Raw genomic sequence first — 19,270 nt, forward strand, 5'->3', positions numbered from 1 at the left:
CCCTGTGAAAAATTCCCAGAGCAAGTCATTGTAGGCTAAATAAATTTGAAGTTCCAACATTGAATATTTATGAAGAAGAGAGATTGAAAATTCTTTATGCAGACTTGTTTTAACGTGATCTGTGCTATGTTTTCACTCTTTTATCTTTTGGTAACTGTTAAGACTGGTAAGTCTCTGAGTGGTGTGATAATTTTTGTAGGAAAATTCAGTGTAGTACAATTTGTAATGGATAAAACCAGAAATGAAATAAAGTATATATTCTTGGGCCACTACTGTGACCAGTGTGGTGGTTCTAAGGGAGGGGACAAACTGCTTGTTCTAACAATATATTAGTGATCAAAGCAGCAAAAAAGGAGGTGCTGTGCAAAGTGGTGTGATTAAAAACTGTTGCTAGGATTAATTCAATTAAATCCAGACTCCTTTGCATCTTCTCTGCTGGGAGAAAGAATTTTTGTAATAGTTTATCTTAGGCCCATGTGTTATTTACATGGTTAATTTGGCTCCTCACTTCAGTATATTTACTGAAACAGCTCTACTTCAAGTTTTCAGCTTTTTTTTTTTAATGTTATAAAAAGTTAGATAAATTCCTGTATGCTTGTAATGTACTTATCCCAGCCAGCTGTGGAAAAAAGCTGTTGTTTTGGGTACATGATATGCCACTAGACAATGGGCTAGAAAACCTGAAGGTGAGTTAGTATGTCTGTCCTGGAATAGCTCTTTAAGGCTTCAGATAGGTTTAAAAATAACTAGTTAATTCATACATATGGCATATAAAGATTGTCTGACCCCACCTGCAAGCCAGCCATCCCTGTAATAATAATCTTCTTTCTTTTTAATGCATATATTTAAAGAACATTTTTAGGCCTTTCCTGTTGCTGTTGGTACAGATAGCTGTTTATCCCCACTCTTCCTCCTTACTTCCCAAGTTAGTTTTAGTTGCATGCCATAGCCTAGTTTCTCTTCTCGTAATTGCTTACAATACATAACAGTAATTTGTCTTGAGCAATTCATATTATGTAGTACTTAGAGAAGGGAACCTGCTCTAAGGAGTTGCACAGTGAAAGCCAACAGCTAGATGGGTGCAGGGGGTTGATGGGCAATGATGCTTAACAAGCGTTTAACAATTTGTAGCTCTTCTGGGCAGCCTCAAGGCTGATTTGTGTCAGATAAGTCATACATACTTGTAAATGTGCTCTGCTTTCTTACTGCTCCAGCAGTCCTCCCTCCTTCTCTCTGCAAGAGAGAGAACTTCCCAGTCAAGTAGAGAAAAATTCAAGTGCTACACTTCTTGGACAGTATCTGAAAACTGAACTTCACCTCAGTGTTCTTAAAACTATACATGCTGAAAGTCTAGGCAGTGGGTGATTGTGTAAGGAGGTACTTAACCTTTTAGATTACCTTTTGGATATTCCTGGTGGGAAGGCAGAGAAGGTGACAAATGCTGCACCACTCTCCCCAGTTCAGAAGTTATTTGAAAAGGATTGAAGATGCAGGAACTGTACCTACTTATGCGGAAATGCTGCATGCAAGAAGGTCTATTACATTTCTTCGTTAACTGATTTGAGACCACAGTCTTCCAACAAATAGCTAATAAGATACTAAAATTTTTACTTTGAGTCTTAGGAAAAAAATTGTCTCTGCAGAATATAGATTTAATGGAATCTTCATAGTACCCTCTCCACATCCCTTTTATTTTAGTTATTTTTTTAATTTAAAAAAAGCCTCATCATAGCAAGCTTTTTTTTTTTCTGCTGTGGGTACAAAGACCAAGAACACTCGCCAGAGAAGCAGGCTGATGAAGCTGCCAGATGAACTTTAACTGAACTTAAAGCAGACTCAGATCTCTTAAGAGCTAAGAAGTAGTTCAGTATGTTAGGGATTGCAGCAGACATAGGAAATATCCTTGTCAGAAGCCCAAGTAGAAAATCTCCTTCACTTCATAGCATGTGTCTTGGTTTGGTTGTGGGGTTGGTTGGGTTTTTTTTTTGGTTTATTTTTGTTTTTCCTTTTTCCTATGGCAAATCTTAAGCTTTCCAGCAGAATCTAGCAGACCTTTGGGAAGGTATGTTGAGGTTTGTCAAGATGATGGATCTTTAGATTCCAGAGTGTGAGATCTGGATTTAGGATTCATCTCTGAAAACTGGAAAAAACAGATAGCTTTGTTTCTCCATAATAAATTGCGGTGAGGGCGTGCCTGTTTTGAAGCAAGCTTATGTTCAGTAGGCTGTGTCCCATTTGATCCTTTCATTGATTTCCACCCCATCCTGGACAGAAGGAGCTTTAATCTTTTTGTTTGTAAATAGATCTTCTCAAACCTTTCACCGCTTCAAAATATTGCCAATGCTGAAGAATGTGCTTTGAATTCCAACATAATTGCTTAAAAAGTATTTATCTGCCAAGATACTTTTCTCTCCTCTAGGATGAAAAGGCACTGAATGTCTGGTAGCTGCCCTGCGTGGGACAATTTGTTGTGCAAGTTCTCTGAATGAGTTGATTGTCCTCTCTGAGCAGAACTGAGTGCAACTGCACTGTATCAGCCACAGAGTAATACTGTGCTGTTTGTGTGTGCCTGAGAGAAGTGCTCTGAGCATCACACCAGCATTCCTCAGTTCCAGGCTGCTGGTGATACTCGAGCTGGCTTTAAACCAAGTGGCATGGGTTTTGTTATTGTTATGCTGTGCTGATGCCATGCCTCTTAAGTTTTTAGGGGTTTTAACCAACCAGGGTAAGCTGCATAAACATGCATTAATGGGAGAATATTAACAGCATATATTAATGTCATGGGTATTCCTGGAGATCTCAGTCAAAATCAGAGTCCAGATGTGCTAGTTGTACAAAGGTTTAGGTCATTCGCTGCTCTTAATGTTATGAAGTCCAGAAATGTTGGGTAAATTATAGTGGATGATAAGCTTGAACCCTTGAACAGGAATTAGACTTTGCTTCCAATTTTCTGAAAAGTGTTCAGGTGTAGTTAAACTGCTACAGATACTTTGTTCAGAACAGAACTTAAAACATTCCTTTAAAAGCAGTGATGAAAGATGACTCTATGTAGATTTTTTTAATACTGCACTTATTATAGTAACTTGAGCATTTTCTGGTAGGATGTTCAGCAACACGAATATCATATGCCTAACACCTGTTCACACCTCCTTTTTTGAGGGAGGATGTGTGGGAAAATATGGAATATCTTGTTTTAAACATTTTTAAAATACTTAAAATGCCAGGTACTTACAAGGGAGCTATAAAGAAATGTTTCTTGCTTTGAGCAGAAGAGGAGAAAGCCTGTGATGCTGTTCAGGTAAAGACAACCACAATGAATGTGAGACTTCTTCAGTGTTGTGTTGTTTTGTTTTTGTTTTTTGTTTTCCTCTACCTGCCAGGAACCTTAATAATAACTTGGGTTCAGCTTCAGTCACTGTTCTTTAAGTACCCAAACTGATTTGGACCTGATCAGCTATCATGCATATTTTGTTTTAGTTCATGAAAAAACAATTGCTCTTGACCCATTGCTGCCTTATGGATTGGTCGTGGTGTAGGAAGAAAGTGCGTTGGAAAGTACTTCTTAATCTGCCAGTGTGGAAGAAAAGTATACTGCAGAAGAAATAGCAATAAATAACCTTGGAATTCAGAACTCTAAAAATACAAACAGCATCTCTCCTTCATAGAGATTAAAAAAAAAAAACAGCATAAGGGTGTGTGTTTGCCTGAAAAATAAGAGGTAAGGAACCTAAGCTATCTATAGCTTCCAGAGATACTATTTCTTGCAAAAGCCAGGTGGGGCGGAAGCATTTCATCTTTGATGAAATAACAAGACAAAAACTTTCTCCTGAGGTCTGCAGGAGAACATCACATGATTGAGCAAAGAAGAATACTTGATTTCTTTGTAAATCTTTGAAGGTGAAGGCATGCTGTATTAAAAAGCCACTGAATTATAAGATGTAGGAGTTCATGTAGTACTAGAAAATAATGTTGACTTTTTGTTATGAGAGATCCCTGAAAAGAAATGGGGAAGAGTTCACAAATTCCCAGGAGCTGCATTGGGTAGCTTATCCCTTCTAAAAAGTTGTTAATTCAAAGTCATTTTCAAGGCTTTACAGAAAAGGAGATGTTTAATCAAATGTTTTTGTTTTCATGAAGAAGAATCTGAGTAAAACAGGGAGCTTTGAGTTGTTATGTTTGCAAAAGTATTCCTGAAAACAAAAATGAATGAGTACTAGTTAAGTGATGCAAGTGATTTCTACTTCCTCAAGAGAGGCTCGGAGAAATAAACCTTTCAGTTCTGTGCTCACTCAGTGAAACAAAACATAAGATGTTTCTTTGCTCTGACCTGTTCCTAGTTCTGCACTCAACTACTTGCAAATTGGAATTGCACTGGACAACCGAGACTGGCTAATTTTGAAGCTATGGAAAAGCAGGGGAAGGTGACATTCTCAAACCTGCTAAAGAACACTAAATTGATTTTCCTTTATTCTTTTTTAAATGGGCAGCCATGTGTCCTTGACCTTTTCTTGATTCTTGTCAATATTTATTTATCTATCTATTTATTTATTTTCTTCCCTTAGAAGGCAATGGCAACAGTAGCACTGTTACTTTTGGTCCCATTAAAAAGATTATATCTTGGCAATAGGAAAATGAGATAGAAGTAAATACTCGGACCTTTTCAGAATGCATCTGAGTGGTACCTTTGCAGAACCAGTTAGCTTGAAAATCAGGGCATTTAGGGCTTATGTACTGGCATAGGAGTGTAACTATAGCCTGTTTTTGATACTTCCTTTTTTTCTGTACCTTATCATTTGGAATGACTTGTCATTCAGCAATGTATTTTAAATTAACAGGAAAGAGAAACAGTGGTCAACTATGGAACCTAAATATTCTTTAATGAATGCCAGTATTGACCAAGGGAGTCTGTCTCTTATCTTTTGTGCTTCTCTTCTATTTCCTGTTCAGTATCTTTCACGTTTCTGTTTTATTCATCAAAAAATTTGCATTCTGCTTTAACTGCTTTTTGTACTTCTTTAATCATGTTGCACTGAATGGTTTCATTTCCAAATTACTACTTGTATTTTATATATGAGAACAGGCATATTTTAAAATATGCCTGGAAAGTGTGATGGAACAGTAAATTTTTACTAGACAGACATCATAGCAGAGCGAATATCCAGAGCTGACCCAATGCATTTGGGAAACCATTGCTAACTTTTATTGCCTATAAACAGAGGTCTTTTTTGCTGTCTGAACAACAAGTGTCTCCACACAGGCTTGGTTATATGGAGTTGATTGTAATGTGACTACAGTTAGAGAAGATGTAACTTTTAAATTGTATCCTGGAGACTCTCAAACACCATGGCTACTAAATTTAAACCAACAGGACTAAGGAAGGAAAGTTAATCCTTCCTCTCTTCCCATATCAGTGCCCTCTATATTTATCTCTGGAGGGGGAGGCAAACTGTTTTGTTGGTGTGTGGTGGTGGTGGTGGTAGTTTGTTTTTGGGTTTTTTTGTGAGAAAATACTGTAAGTTATTAGCGCTGCACATTCGTTGTGTGAGTCATATGTTACCTGCTGATTTAGGTGGAATGAGAGAGTAAGTGGTTATAAAACTTGAATTATTTTACTTGTCATACAGAGTCAAAACATCATGAACCGTTAATAGGTGACATTTGTCAATTTAAGTTCATATTCATATTAGCTTTTCTTTCAAGGAAGAGGAAGTGGGAGAGAGCGGTTCCCAAATGGACCTACAGTTCATGGGGTTAATTCCCAAAAAGCAGCATGAAAGGAGCATGCCTCAGTTGCTTGGGAGGAAAAGAGACTTTAAAAATCTTCATCTCCATTTATTTTTGTATTTGGTGTTTCCTTTTGCTTACTGTTAGCATAATTAAACTACTTACGTTTTACAGCTTAAATAAACCAGATGCTAATTTAAACAGACTTTTTTTAGTCATATAAATAAGGGACAGCCCTGATCTTAAGAGTTGCCAGTTTCCATGTGTGATCTTTGCTTTGTCTGTCTAGGCTTTTTGTATGGGGGATTGGTGCCAGTACTTTGCTGCCACTGTTAAAGTAAAAACTATAATTACATTGTCAAAATAATATTTATAGTATTTTCGGGGAATAATTGTGGGAGTGTGACGAATATATTATACTCATCAAACTTTTATGTAAACATAAGCATAAGTTTTTTATTTGAGTTATTGGTGTTGTTTTTGGCCTTTGTGTTTTTCCAATCTGTAAAAATAATATTGGGATTTTCATGGTCTTTGTAGCATTTGCAGAGTGTATGCCCTAACAATCAGTTGATACACTATCTGGTAGAAGTAAACTGCTATTTGCACTTGTATTGGGATTTTGGTTTCATGTTTCATAGCTTAAGAAAATCCTGTGTTTTTTTTGAGTTTTGCTATCCCCTAATTATTATAGCTCAGAGCATTTTACTACTTTACCAAGCAGGAAAGTTTCAAGTAATTGGTTTGTTCTCTTGGTACCGTTTGGGGTTGTTTGGTTTTTTTTGTTCCTTTGTGTTTAGCTTGTTAGGTTTTTTTAATCCTTTTTTTTTTTTTTTGAAAGTGAGTCTGAGTGCTTTTGAAAGGTGACTGTGAGCATCTCCCAGAAACATCTATGCTAGGAAGCAAGTACTAGGTTTTCTAACAATAGACAGTTGCTCTTTTGCTAGTTAATGGTATAGACAGGACTTGTGCATTCTTACTCCTGAGTGATGGTAAGTTATCAGGTGTAAAAATACTTCAATCCTGCCCTATCCTTCAGTTTTAACTTTACAACTGCTCTGTCTGTGCTGTGTTTTGGTGAATATTGCCATAGCTTTTTAATTTACTGTGTGTCTTCGTAACATCTACGGCAAGGATTACAGCCATGCAAGCTTCACCCTTCCTAAGTATGTCAACCTGATGCCACCTTCTGTGGATGAGAAGGTTCTCTTGGTCCTCATAGTTTGGTCCAAAATCCATTGAAGGTCGTGGAAAGACTGATTTGGGTGGGCTTTGTTCCATGTCTTTGTTCTTTGGCCTTTTTTCAGAAACTGCAAAGTAGAGAGCCAGCTTTTACAGCTTTTTCAGCTGTCCGCAGAAGGAAAAGAGCCAAACCTGGACTAAGGCGAGTCAAAGCGATGAATTGTTCTGAGTTTGCAAACACTGAATTCTCTTTAGCTCTTGGTGTGTAGTATTGCCCCTGTCTGCAGTGGTTAACTCTTGCCTCATGTACTGCGACTCCCACACTTTGAGTCTTGTGTGGTGCGTACAGGCACAACTAACTGCACTGCTACCGTTTTCCTGGAGGGGTGTTTTTTTTCATGACTGTGCCCTGCATGGCTAGTACAGTAAACTATATTTATGTAATACAGCAATAGCTGTCGTTTTGAGTAAATGCCAGTGTTAACTATTGTTTTCAGCCTGACACATCTGTGTTCGTACACATGGCTTGGCTGTGACTTCTGGTATTAATACAGAAACTTTATACATGCCTTAATTTCTTTTTCTCATTTCATAACATCCAGAGTGGAATGAGGTTTGAGGAGATCGAGTTCAGATCCATTGAAGAAGGGCAACTTTAGGACCAGGGATGCTATTTAAATGCAACATATTTTTATGTTAATGGGGGGGGAAAAAGGGGAGAGAGGGGTAGTAGTGGGGCTTCCAACTTGAGAATAAAACTTGAGGGCGGCCTGGAGCATCACTACTAGACCCTTGATACCACAGGCAAATGTAGGATCTCGTGTCCGAATACAGTAAGCTTCAGCTTTCTCTGTTTATCCCTTGTTAGTCCTATGGAAGATTGTTACCCTCCCTTCTTTTTAAAAAACCTTTTCCTATCTGGTCAAAATGTCCTACCAAGTTTGAATCCAGTGGTTCTTGATAGTATTTTTTTTTTCCTACCTTGGGTCCTATTGCTTCTGCAGTGACTGGCTGATTTAAGCTGTGCTGAGCTGAATTACTTAATTTAGCATGAACTGTGAGTATAAAAGTGCATTATTGCAGCGGCTTGTTGATGTACAGTTTGAACTAGAGACCAGATCCTGCCTAGCGAGGTTCACCTCTCTGATGCTGTTGACATGGATGGCATTGGAAGCAGACTTTGGAATAGTGACAAAAAAGCTAGTGCTTTCCAACAGTTTGGTGTTTGTTGCACTGATGATCAAAATTGTCCTTTCCATAATACTCAAGGAAAAAATTTTTGAATGCTGCACTGGGGGATGAGGTGGTGACTGTCTCAGAGTCAATGGAAATCATTCTGCTCCTTCTAGGAGAGAGCTAATATCCTCGAGTTGTAACAATTAGTAGATCAATGGGCTGCCTTGTAGGGTTCCCTTTTCCAGTTGCTGATACTGCTTTTAGGCAGTGTGTATAGCTGTTTTGTTTTTTTTTCTTGCTCCTGCAATTTGGAGGCTTTCTAGTACAGTCTGCCAAGATGTTGCTGATTTATGACACATGCATAGTGGTTTTATAATGTGGACTGATATCCACTTGGAGCACAAAGGAAATGGGAGTTTGCTGATGTCTATTTAATTAGAATGGTTTCTGGTTACTTTGGTTGAGGCTTGAAATGAACAGTAATGCCTATATTTCTGTGGACCTTTAAATACAGTGTTCTGTAAGCCCTTTCCTTCCTTCTTTCCTTCCTTGCTCTTTACTGTCCCCTACCCAACCAGCAAATAATGTCAACAAGATTCATAATGAGCCAGGTTTCTAATCTACATAAATATATGTGAATCAAAACTTGCAGAAGTATCTGTAGATTTAAGATGGTTGCCATCGGTTGACTGTAAAGGTGTGCAGAAAAAAAAATTCTGTTCTATTATGGATGGAACATTTGTTGCCTGCCTTTTTCTTTTGATGTAAAGGCTGTGGTGTTTTTACTTTGCTCTGACATTGTGTGCTGAATTGGCAGCTGCACAGGGCAACTCTGGTGTGAGCAGTGCCGTCATAATTCTGATCATCTTAACTCACAGCAGCTGCTTGGTGGCTGTTTCTAGCTTCCCTCTACATCAAAGGCAGGAAGAGGAACCAGCCTTTATCTCACAGCCTGCTGCTAGAGTTTGGGCGGAGAAGGACAGGTATTGATCAGGTTTGCCAATTAATTGATGTCCATAATAGATCCTGTGGTTATTGGCAATGATGGGCATAGTGCAGGTCACATGCTTCTTCCCTGTCTTATGGCTGTGATGGAGGAGAAGGAGAAGAGATAAAGGATAAATAATTAAATATTTGTAAAGATTACATTATGTTCTTACAGGATATGACCAGATCTAGGTTGTTTTTGTGTTCACCAGCAGGGGAATCAGGATCGTAAGATCAAGGAGGGAAGAATGGGGCAAACAAACCTTTTAATGCAGAGAGCTTCCTAAAGACAGAGCATCCTAAATTTCATGTAGGGAGAAGAAGCTTATCTGTTTTCACGTGTACTGAGACGTGAGCCCCTACTAAAGAGTCTCCCACAGAGGCCCAAGAGTGCTATAGTTCTTCCTCCAGGGAAAGTGAAGGTGGAAGGGGGTGGAAAGGACCTGGAGGAAGATCCAGGCAAAGAGAATAATGCGAGGCATCTGCTTGTCTTTGGGTAAACTGTCACCTGTTTGGCTCAAAATCCAAGTAGTTATAATTATGCAAAAGTTCACCATGGCTTTCTTCCAACCTTTTGATTATCATTGCCATGATACAACTTCCAGACTCTCTAGTTACGTGAGCACTGTTCTGATGGAAAAGGAGGGGGCTATCTGTAACCGTGGCTTTCCAAACACAAGCCACAAGACTTTCTCTCCGTTCTGCAGTATTCTTTTTGCTGGCAGGTTTGGACTGGGAGAGAAATGCCTTGTGCCTATCCTTCACTTTTCAGTGAGAATTTTAGGGAATGTTGCCAGCATAGAAAGGAAAAGTTACAAGATTTCTACCAGGAGGCATCAAGGTCTTTCCCTTTCTTCCATCCTCCAGACATACATCATGTGTGGTACAGAAGGGACCGTAACAAGGCAGTGAGAAGAGGCAAGCTGCCTTTATAGATATAAAAAAATAATAATGGTAATGCCCAAAAACATGGACACTAAAACTGTTGCTGTGTATTAATGTGGATAGGCAAGTAAAAATACTAAATGTAAGTTTACATGTTGATCTTGGTCTATTGCAAAAGGACCATGATCCATTATTAGCCAGATACAGAATACAAATGGTCGAAGGGGGGAAAAAAACAAAAGTCTGCTATCCTTTCCACATACTTACAGAAAAAAGTCATTTAGCTTTTCTAGGGAAAATATAAGCACTTCAGTGGAAATTTTGGTTTAAATGAAACAATATCCACAGTATGCCATCAAAAATAATTGGAGAAATTTGCTCATAATCTTGGTTAGTATTTTACATGTTAATTTTTTTTTTTAGACCTGTACAAGGTATCATGTAGTACTGTGTCATATGGTTAGATACCACGAGTAACGCATAGTGGGTGGCCACTCCTTTTTGTTATTTTTCTTGGTTTCCTGGCATGGTTTAAGTCCAGGTTGAGACTCCCCAGTACTTCAAACTTGCTGATTTTGCTAGAGCAAGGTCTTTAAAGAGACATTGTCTGTTAGATTGAGGCTCAACTTTTAGGCTGATTCAAGAAAAAGATTTTACATCCGAACGCATGCAGGAAGCTTATAAATGCAGTTCCCAAGTCTGCAAGCACTTACATGTGTTTTACTTCACATAGGAGAGTAATCTCAGGCATGTGTTTTTGCTACTTGTGGGGATATAACAGGAGTTTCATTTATTATGCCTTTAGAATTTAATAGATAATTTATTAAAGAAATGAACACACTTATGATGTTTACTTTCTAAAAATAAAACGACGCAATTAAAATACCGGAAGATAAAGAGAATGGTCCTCTTACTGTATTTAATAAGCATTACTAAAGCTGTATGAATTGTAGTCAGTAGGAAACTGATCTCATGTCAGACAGTGGGCTGTCAAACTGACTCTTTTCATAGTAAATGCACAAATACATTTTTTTTAATCTACCATTATGAGATCTCATTAGAACTTAATTTGCATCAGAGGCTAATTTGATGAGTGGTCTGATGGTTTCTTCCATCTCCCTTCTAATTCACTTGTAACTTCATGTTTTTAATAGCGTGGTGGGGATTTTTCTTGTCTTTGAGTCAAATTCTCCTTTTTAGTAAGAACAAAGTGTTGATATTTTGCCTAGACGTTTACCTTCCAAGGACAGAATGGTTGTCCAGTCACTGCACATAATGTTCTGTTAATATTAGAGTTGGCATTTCTGAAGGGAAAGAAAAAAAAATAAGAGTGTTGCTTTCTTTTGGAGGTGGAGGAGATGAGGAGTGGGAACAGAAACTTATTAAACACAACATTCTTGGTATTCCACAGATGGTAAAAATGGGTTACTAGTCTGCACTGCAGCAAGTGCAGTATGATCAAGGTGGAAATATAATCGGTAGCTAGACGTTCATTTTATTTACAGAAATAAAATACTAAGCACTATTTTAATAACTTTAAATGACAGAGCCCATATATGTATTGTACGTTCAATTTGAGTAGTCTAGACAGACTGTTTTCCAAGGAAAATACATTTTCATCAGTATTTGTGGTATGATTCATGGTGGTGAAGAGGCAAATAACTCTTTTTATGACTGGAAGTTGCTTTAACTTGCAGCCACAAGGAAACAAGTCAATGACCGGATGATAGTGGTGGAAACTAACATTTTATAGTAATAGAGGTCTACACCTTATGCTGAGTTGAAGGTTTTATTTTTCCAGGGATAGCAATATATCACAAAACATTCTGCCATTGTTTACAAACAACCAAAGGTGGTCTGTGTAATGGCTCGCAGTCCACAATTTAGATTTGCAAAGCTCACAGGCCACTTAAAAGGTGTACAGGCTGTTGGGAGGCTGTGATTTGGTCTAAGTATTGTAAACCTTTGTGCATGCCCCCCAGCATAGAGGGGGCACAGCAGCTATATCTTTCATGCATAGTTAATGGTTGACAAAGCATTAGAGAGATGCAAGTTTGCTAGCCTTATGTTTGCAGTCTGGCAAGTGATGTTGTACAACTTCATATGTGCTTTGGTTGGATTTATTTTATATCTCTATGTAACTCCAGTAAAGGCAAAGGATTGTGCTTATAACTCTCTCTGTGCTGTCTGCCCCAAATAAAAAGAATGGAAATATCTTCTTGACTTGGAAATACTATCTTGACTGTAGTAAGCCTCTGCAGCTGAGGTCATGTTTTTTTCAAAGTGATTGGTGAGCAAGTTCACAGGCTCCTGTTCTTGACTAGAGAAATTGTAGTAGGAATTTGAAAGATAAGTCTGATTATCCACCAGGAAAATACTCATGTTCTGTAAGGAAGACATGAAAATGTGTATGAGTATAAACAAATAATATACACTACAGCACAATATGTTGCGTAATAACATAATGGTTGTGTGTAGCAATCTAATCAGGAAAGATACTGGGGGGGAGAAATTGCAGTTAATCTTGTTGATAGAGGCTTACCAGCAATAAGCTCTTCTAACTTTAATAAACTAAAGTACTGGAACTTTAATAAATTTTTTTAAAATCAATGTGTAACATCTTTGCCCTAATAACTTCAAGGATTTAAGTTTTCATCTAATACACAATCTGATTCTGCAAATGACAGTGTGAAATTATGTCTTTGTGAGGAGCATGACAAAGGGTCAGGCCTGGGAAAGGTTCATGTGTGTCCTTCAGACCATCTGGGTAGGACTGCAATATAACTGTTAAATGAAAAGTGTGCACTAGAGCTTGGTTCAGTTAGTGTGTGATCGCAAGAAGCTGAAAAGAACAAATGGAGCTGTGATCTTGAAGGTACTGAACTGCTGGAGTGCATTTAAGCCATCCTCATGCAGGGCCATAAAGTAATATCAGCTGCCTCACCTTTTGCATAGGTGGCATTGAGCAACTCTGAAAGATCAGTTTACATGTAGACAAACATTTAGGTACCAGTATTCATTAGGAGAAGGGTCAGCATTTCCCCTTGTACACATTGCCCTGTTGTATAAAGAGGTTATTTTTGTAGAACCTAGAAAATTCTCCATAACCCATTGCAGGCTGGTTGTGAAGGCAACGTGTCATCTGAGTATTTGCATTTGATAAAGAACATCCTGCTTTTATAGGAGCCATTGAAATCTCAATGGGAGAAAAATTTCTTCAGCTGTAGTGTTGATCTGTGTATCAGAAGTTACATCTTAGTACGTGTAATTTCACAGTGGTTGACCATCAGGTTAAAAATAGTCTTGTTGACCACACACAGCGTAACGTTTTTTAAATTAAAATTTAGCTGTGCCGATAGCTACAGAATTATTTGTTAAAGTGAGTGCTTATAGACACCAGCAGCTAGGGGGTGGACTTAAGATGTTAAATAAATCAGTCTTATGGAAAAGACATACTTTTTAATAATTGTATTTCCCAAATACTAGCTAATGCAGCTGGAAAGAGTGGTTGACAATTATTTTTAGCTTCATAAAGATCTGTAAGTTTTCAGGGAAGAAGTGAAATAGTCTTGTTATCTTCCTTTTTTTTTTCCTTTCTTTTCTTTTGTTTTTTGTTTTCTTCCCCTTTTCAGAAAGCACATGTTTTATTGAATGGCTGGCAAAATGGTTTCAGCTGGTATACTGTGCAATGAAGTCTGTCTTAATCGGCTTCTAGATTTTCTTGCTTTTGCTGTAAGGACAATGAAATTGTTGGAGAAAAGCAGTATCTGTATTCTACAGATTTCTAAGGATAGTTGAATCTTATGTTGCAGTAGTCAAGTCCAATAGAGGTAAAACAAAAGAGAAACACGGAAATAGAATGCTAAGAAGAGACTTCTGTAGTTGGGAATGCAATGCTTCACTTTTATTGTAGTATTTGCATTTTTTAACACATGCATACCTTGCTGTGAATTGACAGCTCTAGTTGGATTTTTGGGGGGTTTCTTTTTTAAAGCATAAATACCAAAGTATAGATTTCCAACACTCATATTAAAATTCAGTGTCACTTGGTAGCTTGGTGTTAGGCTAGTACATTCTATCTGGAATCATCTTTGGAGAGAAACACTGCATATGAGACATTTGCATACTCCAAGACCACCAGGTGCACCTCTGGGGTTTTGGGGGAGAGTGTGTGTTTGGTTTTTTAAGCATAACCACACAGATACTACTGTGGTGTGATTCAGAGAACATGCTGTGATGAGCTAGTTGTGGTGCTATAATGACTTTTGATGCTGTTTGCCCCTCTTCATCATTGACTTTCCATCTGTGACTGCTGGACGTGGTGCATAGAATCGTAGCATGGTTTGGGTTGGAAGGGACCTTTAAAGATCATCTAGTCCAACCCTCCTGCCATGGGCAGGGATGTCTTCCACTAAACCAAGTTGCTTAAAGCCCTGTCCAACCTGACCTTGAATGCTTGTAATGATGGGACATCCACAGCTTCTCTGGGCACCCTGTTCCAGTGTCTCACCACCCTCATCGTAAAAAATTTCTTCCTTATATCCAATCTAAACATACCCTCTTTCAGTTTAAAACTGTTGCCCATTGTCCTTTCACTACAGGCCCTGGTAAAAAGTCTCCCTCCATCATTTTTATAAGTGCCCTTTATATATTGAAAGTCTGCAGTATGGTCTCTCAGGAGCCTTCTGTTCTCCAGGCTGAACAACCCCAACTCTCTCAGCCTTTCTTCACAGGAGAGATGTTCCAGCCCTTTGACCATTTTCATGGCCCTCCTCTGGACTTGCTCTAACAGGTCTATGTCTATCTTGTACTGGGGACCCCAGAGCTGGATGGAAAGTCTGTCCAGCATGTTGGTGAAGATTCTCTTCTCCCACTTGGTCAGGTGAATCTCATCAGCGCACAGCAGACCTGGCTTTTGAAAAGTAGATCTGTGATAATAGAAGCCAAAACACAAGTATTCACACTTCAGTACACATGCCAAATATGGTTTATGTCATTGACCTGGCATCACACTAAGTACTCTGAAATGAGTTATATTTTTTTGTAATATGAATTACTTTTTTTTTTTTTTTGTGGGTAAAAGGAGTTCAGGCACTGCAGAAGCAGTGCAGCAGTTGCAGTGTAGTCATGACAGAGCACATGAATTGAGTAGAGAGATTCTGAGCTAGGTCTTGTGTGTAATCTGTACTCCCGGCATAGCTCAATTACCTCAGGTGTTTGTAGAATCACATCTTTCTTTTGAGTTGCTGAGATTCATCACATGAGATTACTTGCGTGGGGAAATGTTGCATTATCAAGACATCCTCTTTTTCTGCTTAGTTGTGAATAGATACAGTTGCTTTTGTCTCACAGATTATCTGCTTGCCCATACATTGATTTGTGTCCTCTAATTCAAAGAAAAATATTAACCATTACTGGTTAAAAACAAGCACTTACAAATAAAACTGTTTTTTTCCATGTTACATCCACAGAATTGTGACCTTTTCCTGGATCCTTCTTCCTTGTTCAGGACATCACAATTGAACAAGGACAGTGTTGTTTGCTTTCACAAATGTTAAGACTCCAGTGTGTGATTAATGGAGAATTTGTAGATATTTATTACCATACTGCAAATGTGTTCATAGCATTTCATCGTTACAGTAAGCATGGCAACTTTTAAAAGATCTTTAACTTTTTTTTTTCCTTGTCTGTAGTATTTTTTTGACAGCTTAGTCTCTAATGACCAAAGTGTCATTGATAGCTGAAAAGACAAATTTCAGGTAAAGATTATAATAATAGTGTAATCAACCAACCTCATGTCTCTTTGAGAGATCTTTCTCATAGCAGAGTAGGTAAGGAGTTCACCAAGAGAAATAATACCCTATTCCTAGGATTTATGCCTTGTTAGTTTTTTCTAGCAGGGAAATATTTCCATAAAATGTCTGCTGGAAAAGTGGCATGCCCATGCTTGCTGTCCTTCAGAAAAATTCAGTCAGGATTTCAGTCAGAAAAAGAGTCAGCAGGATGGGAACCAGATGGATGGGAGAAGCGGAAGCATAATGATGGGCAGAAAATAATAAAAAAGTACAGATGTGCAGGGAGAGAGAGATCTTAAGAACTAAAACATAAAGGAGGAGATGATTCAAAATGCATTATGGAGAGGACATATATATTTTGGGCTTAAAAAATACATACAGAAAAAAAAGTTACTATTCCCTAAGCCCAAGTGACCTCATTTTAGACTTGATTTCTTTTTGTTCCCAAGAGGACATATGCCCAGACCTCTGTAGGAAATCTGGCTGCCAGCTGGCACAGCACCTTTCAAAGAGACCTAATTTTATATTTTCAGAACCTGGCAATATCAGCCACCTCCATCTGTAATAGGTTGCTGTTTGTAATATCTGTTAAACTGCATTTTAACATTTAATTTTAAGTTTCTTTGCCAACCTATTAATAAGGGCCAGGCTATTGAGAGCTGTCCATAGGGACAAAAAGTGTTTTAATTTTGTGAATTCTGGGGGTTCATGCTTTTGTTTTTAATGAATTTACATCTGTTGGTGGGCTCTAGGATATTAACTTGTATGGTGAAGTATTGTCTTCCCATATTTTAAGTCTGTATTGAGAGGTGGCTGGAATAAATCCTTTGTAGTAATAGTAGAAATCTGCCGTATTAAATTCAGTGTTAAAATTGGAGGCAAAGTTACTTGGAGTACTGGATTTAATTTTTCTGGGATAGAAATCAGAAAGTATTGAGCACATCATATAATATAATGATTTGTCCAGCTAAATAGAATTTATTCTGGATAGTGGGGGAACGGATTCCGTTCTCTTGCTCTGGCTCTACTTGCTGCAACAAAATTTTCAAGCCGTCTCTGGCCAGCTTGGGGAGGCTGCCTGGGGAGCTCTGTTAGTAGCAGGCAGAGCTGCTCTTGCAGAGTTCAGGTGATGACAGGCAGGCTATTTGCATTAATTTAATACGAGGAAGAAAGCCAACGCAGATCCGGAAGAGGCAAAATGGCCACTGCCATGTGGCAGCCACTGGTTCAGCATGGGTCTGCTTCAGTTTGTGCTAACTGTAGCTCCAAGCTTTCATTGATTTCAATCTGTCTTAAACCTTGGCAGAGTCAATTAGTTCTTGTAATCACTAGTAACCAATGTTTGATACTCATATAAGTCCAACTGAGGAAAAAAATTGATTTGTTTTGGGTATAATTCCAGACTACTTTGTAAAATTATTTGCATTAGAAGAGAAAACAAATACTTATGTACAGTAACAGTTAAATACTGCACCCAAAGCTTAATCAAGATGGATTCTGTAGTGCATAGCTGTAATGCTGAAAAGTTTGTCATTTATATGAAATTTATTAGTGTTTCTTTGAATTCCTGTTAATATATTTTCTGGGCTTTTTTCAGCTCTTCGTTGTAGCCTCCAGTTTCTTGGAAACATTGCAGCAGGAAACGGAGATTCCCAGAATAGCATTTGGAAGTGTGCTTTCCCAGATCTCTTCTTGTAAGCATGGAAGCGGTTTTTTTTTTTTTATAATGTAATTTCTGTGGTTATATTCAAATCTTTTGTACACGATAGTTGTGCCTCTACTAGCACCATGAAGCTTTGAAAAATAACTTTGGGGAGAATGGGATGGTTGAGACCATATCCTGTAGATGTTTTTTTTGTTAGTCAACCGCAGGGGTCAGGACCTTTAAAAACCTGCTTGTTCTAAACTAACAGTAAATTGATTTTAAACGAAACTGGAAGAAAACTCTATTTCAAGTGGTGAGCTTCAAACATAAACTTTATTTCAGAGGTGTTTTCAAGTAGTTATACTCATTTCCAAGAACATAGCTTTTTCTTTATTCACTTTGCTGCTGTGCAGACCTGTCAGTATTTGTGGATCAGATGGAATCTACAAAAATGACTTAATCTTTGCATCTTCCAATCCTTTTGCCCCCCTCCTAACCTCACCAAAATATCTTCCTGGAGGTTTGATGACATATGTGTAATGAAATATTACATAAATGATTTTGTGCAGACACATGACAATATTGTTGATGTGTTTGGCCATGTTTTTCACAGTGAGCTAGTAACAAAGGCACATTCATTCAATTTGATACTCATTCTGAGTGTGTTTTTGGAGCCCACTTGTCAGCACTGGATGTAGAAAGACCTTATGATAGTAGAAGCAGATAATTATTATGGTTTCACCCAATTCCTAGATCTCCAGTGAGATCCAATTTAGCATTAGTTTTGTAAATTGCCTGTAAGTTTGACCTTCAGCTAGGAGTTGGATGTTTTTCTTTGCAGATGACTTCTATCCCTCTTAGGCAATGACAAACTCATGATTCTCTAAAAGACAGCAGGCAACAGCTACTCAATGAGCTGAATGCCACTAGTCTGTTTTTCCAGGGTCAGTTTTAACTTACTCTCTTAACTCCTTATTTTCTCTTGAAGGACATGCCTAATGTACAGTGATGAGAAAATTGTTGCCTATTGTTGTATGGTCCTGTTCACCTGCCTTAATGCAGAGAAAGTGAGCGAACTACTGGATCCCAGGAACTTGACTGTGGCTCTCCATGTCCTGAAAGTCTACAAACAGCAGTTGGAGTCTGAGTGGTCGTATGTATCTTTAGATTCCCCCCTGCCTTAATTAGGTGCTTTTCTAGTGTAAATCTCTGTATTAAAATGTCTAAATTTGTGACACTGATAAATAGTAAATGAAGACCTATTTGGAAATTAGTAATTTGGTATAAAGATAATTTCCATGATACTTTCACTGACTTTTGATTTATTCAAAAATAAGACTACAGTTTTGTTGAGGATATAAAAAGGAATTTTAAAATCATGGTCTTTTTTTTTTAATGAAACAGGGTTCTAGAATGCAAAATAATTTATACTTGTGTGCTGGTTTGTGGAGATTTTTGAAATAAAGTTAACACAGAATATAGTCTTACAGACTTTGGTTATTGGGGCATGTGAGGAAGACTTGTATGACTAATGCTTGTGAGTACTACATAAAATGTGGGGTTTTTTGTTCTTTTTTTTTTGACAAATCTGTTGTCTAGTGCAACATGCAATCATTTTTATACTGAAACAGAGAAGACATTTTGTTTGTGAATCTTGCACATTTCATTTTCATACTTCAGGAGCACCTAATCAGTGGTTTTATTCTGCTGAGCTTTTATATTTTTTACTAATGGCAATTCTTCTAAATATTGTTGTTAATTATGCATTTGAGAAATGTTCTGCCCTGCATCAGCAAGGATATACATTCAGTTAATTGTTATATGATGTGTTCCAAGGGGGAAAAAAAAGGATAGTTTGTATGTTTTTGTAGCATTC

At 37.9% G+C, this 19,270-nt stretch overlaps 1 protein-coding gene across 4 annotated transcripts in view; it reads left to right on the forward strand.

The window, feature by feature from the left end:
* The window catches only part of ATXN10 (ataxin 10), a 107,915-nt gene that overhangs the window by 11,933 nt on the left and 76,712 nt on the right, over positions 1 to 19,270 (forward strand). For all 4 annotated transcript variants that reach the window (XM_072876341.1, XM_072876330.1, XM_072876352.1 and 1 more), the window contains 2 exons: positions 17,347 to 17,443; positions 18,383 to 18,547. In XM_072876341.1, the coding sequence (XP_072732442.1) occupies positions 17,347 to 17,443; positions 18,383 to 18,547 (262 nt within the window). The remainder of the gene's footprint in view (positions 1 to 17,346; positions 17,444 to 18,382; positions 18,548 to 19,270) is intronic.

Source organism: Ciconia boyciana, chromosome 1 (assembly GCF_034638445.1).
Source record: "Ciconia boyciana chromosome 1, ASM3463844v1, whole genome shotgun sequence".
Classification (NCBI taxonomy): Eukaryota; Metazoa; Chordata; class Aves; order Ciconiiformes; family Ciconiidae; genus Ciconia; species Ciconia boyciana.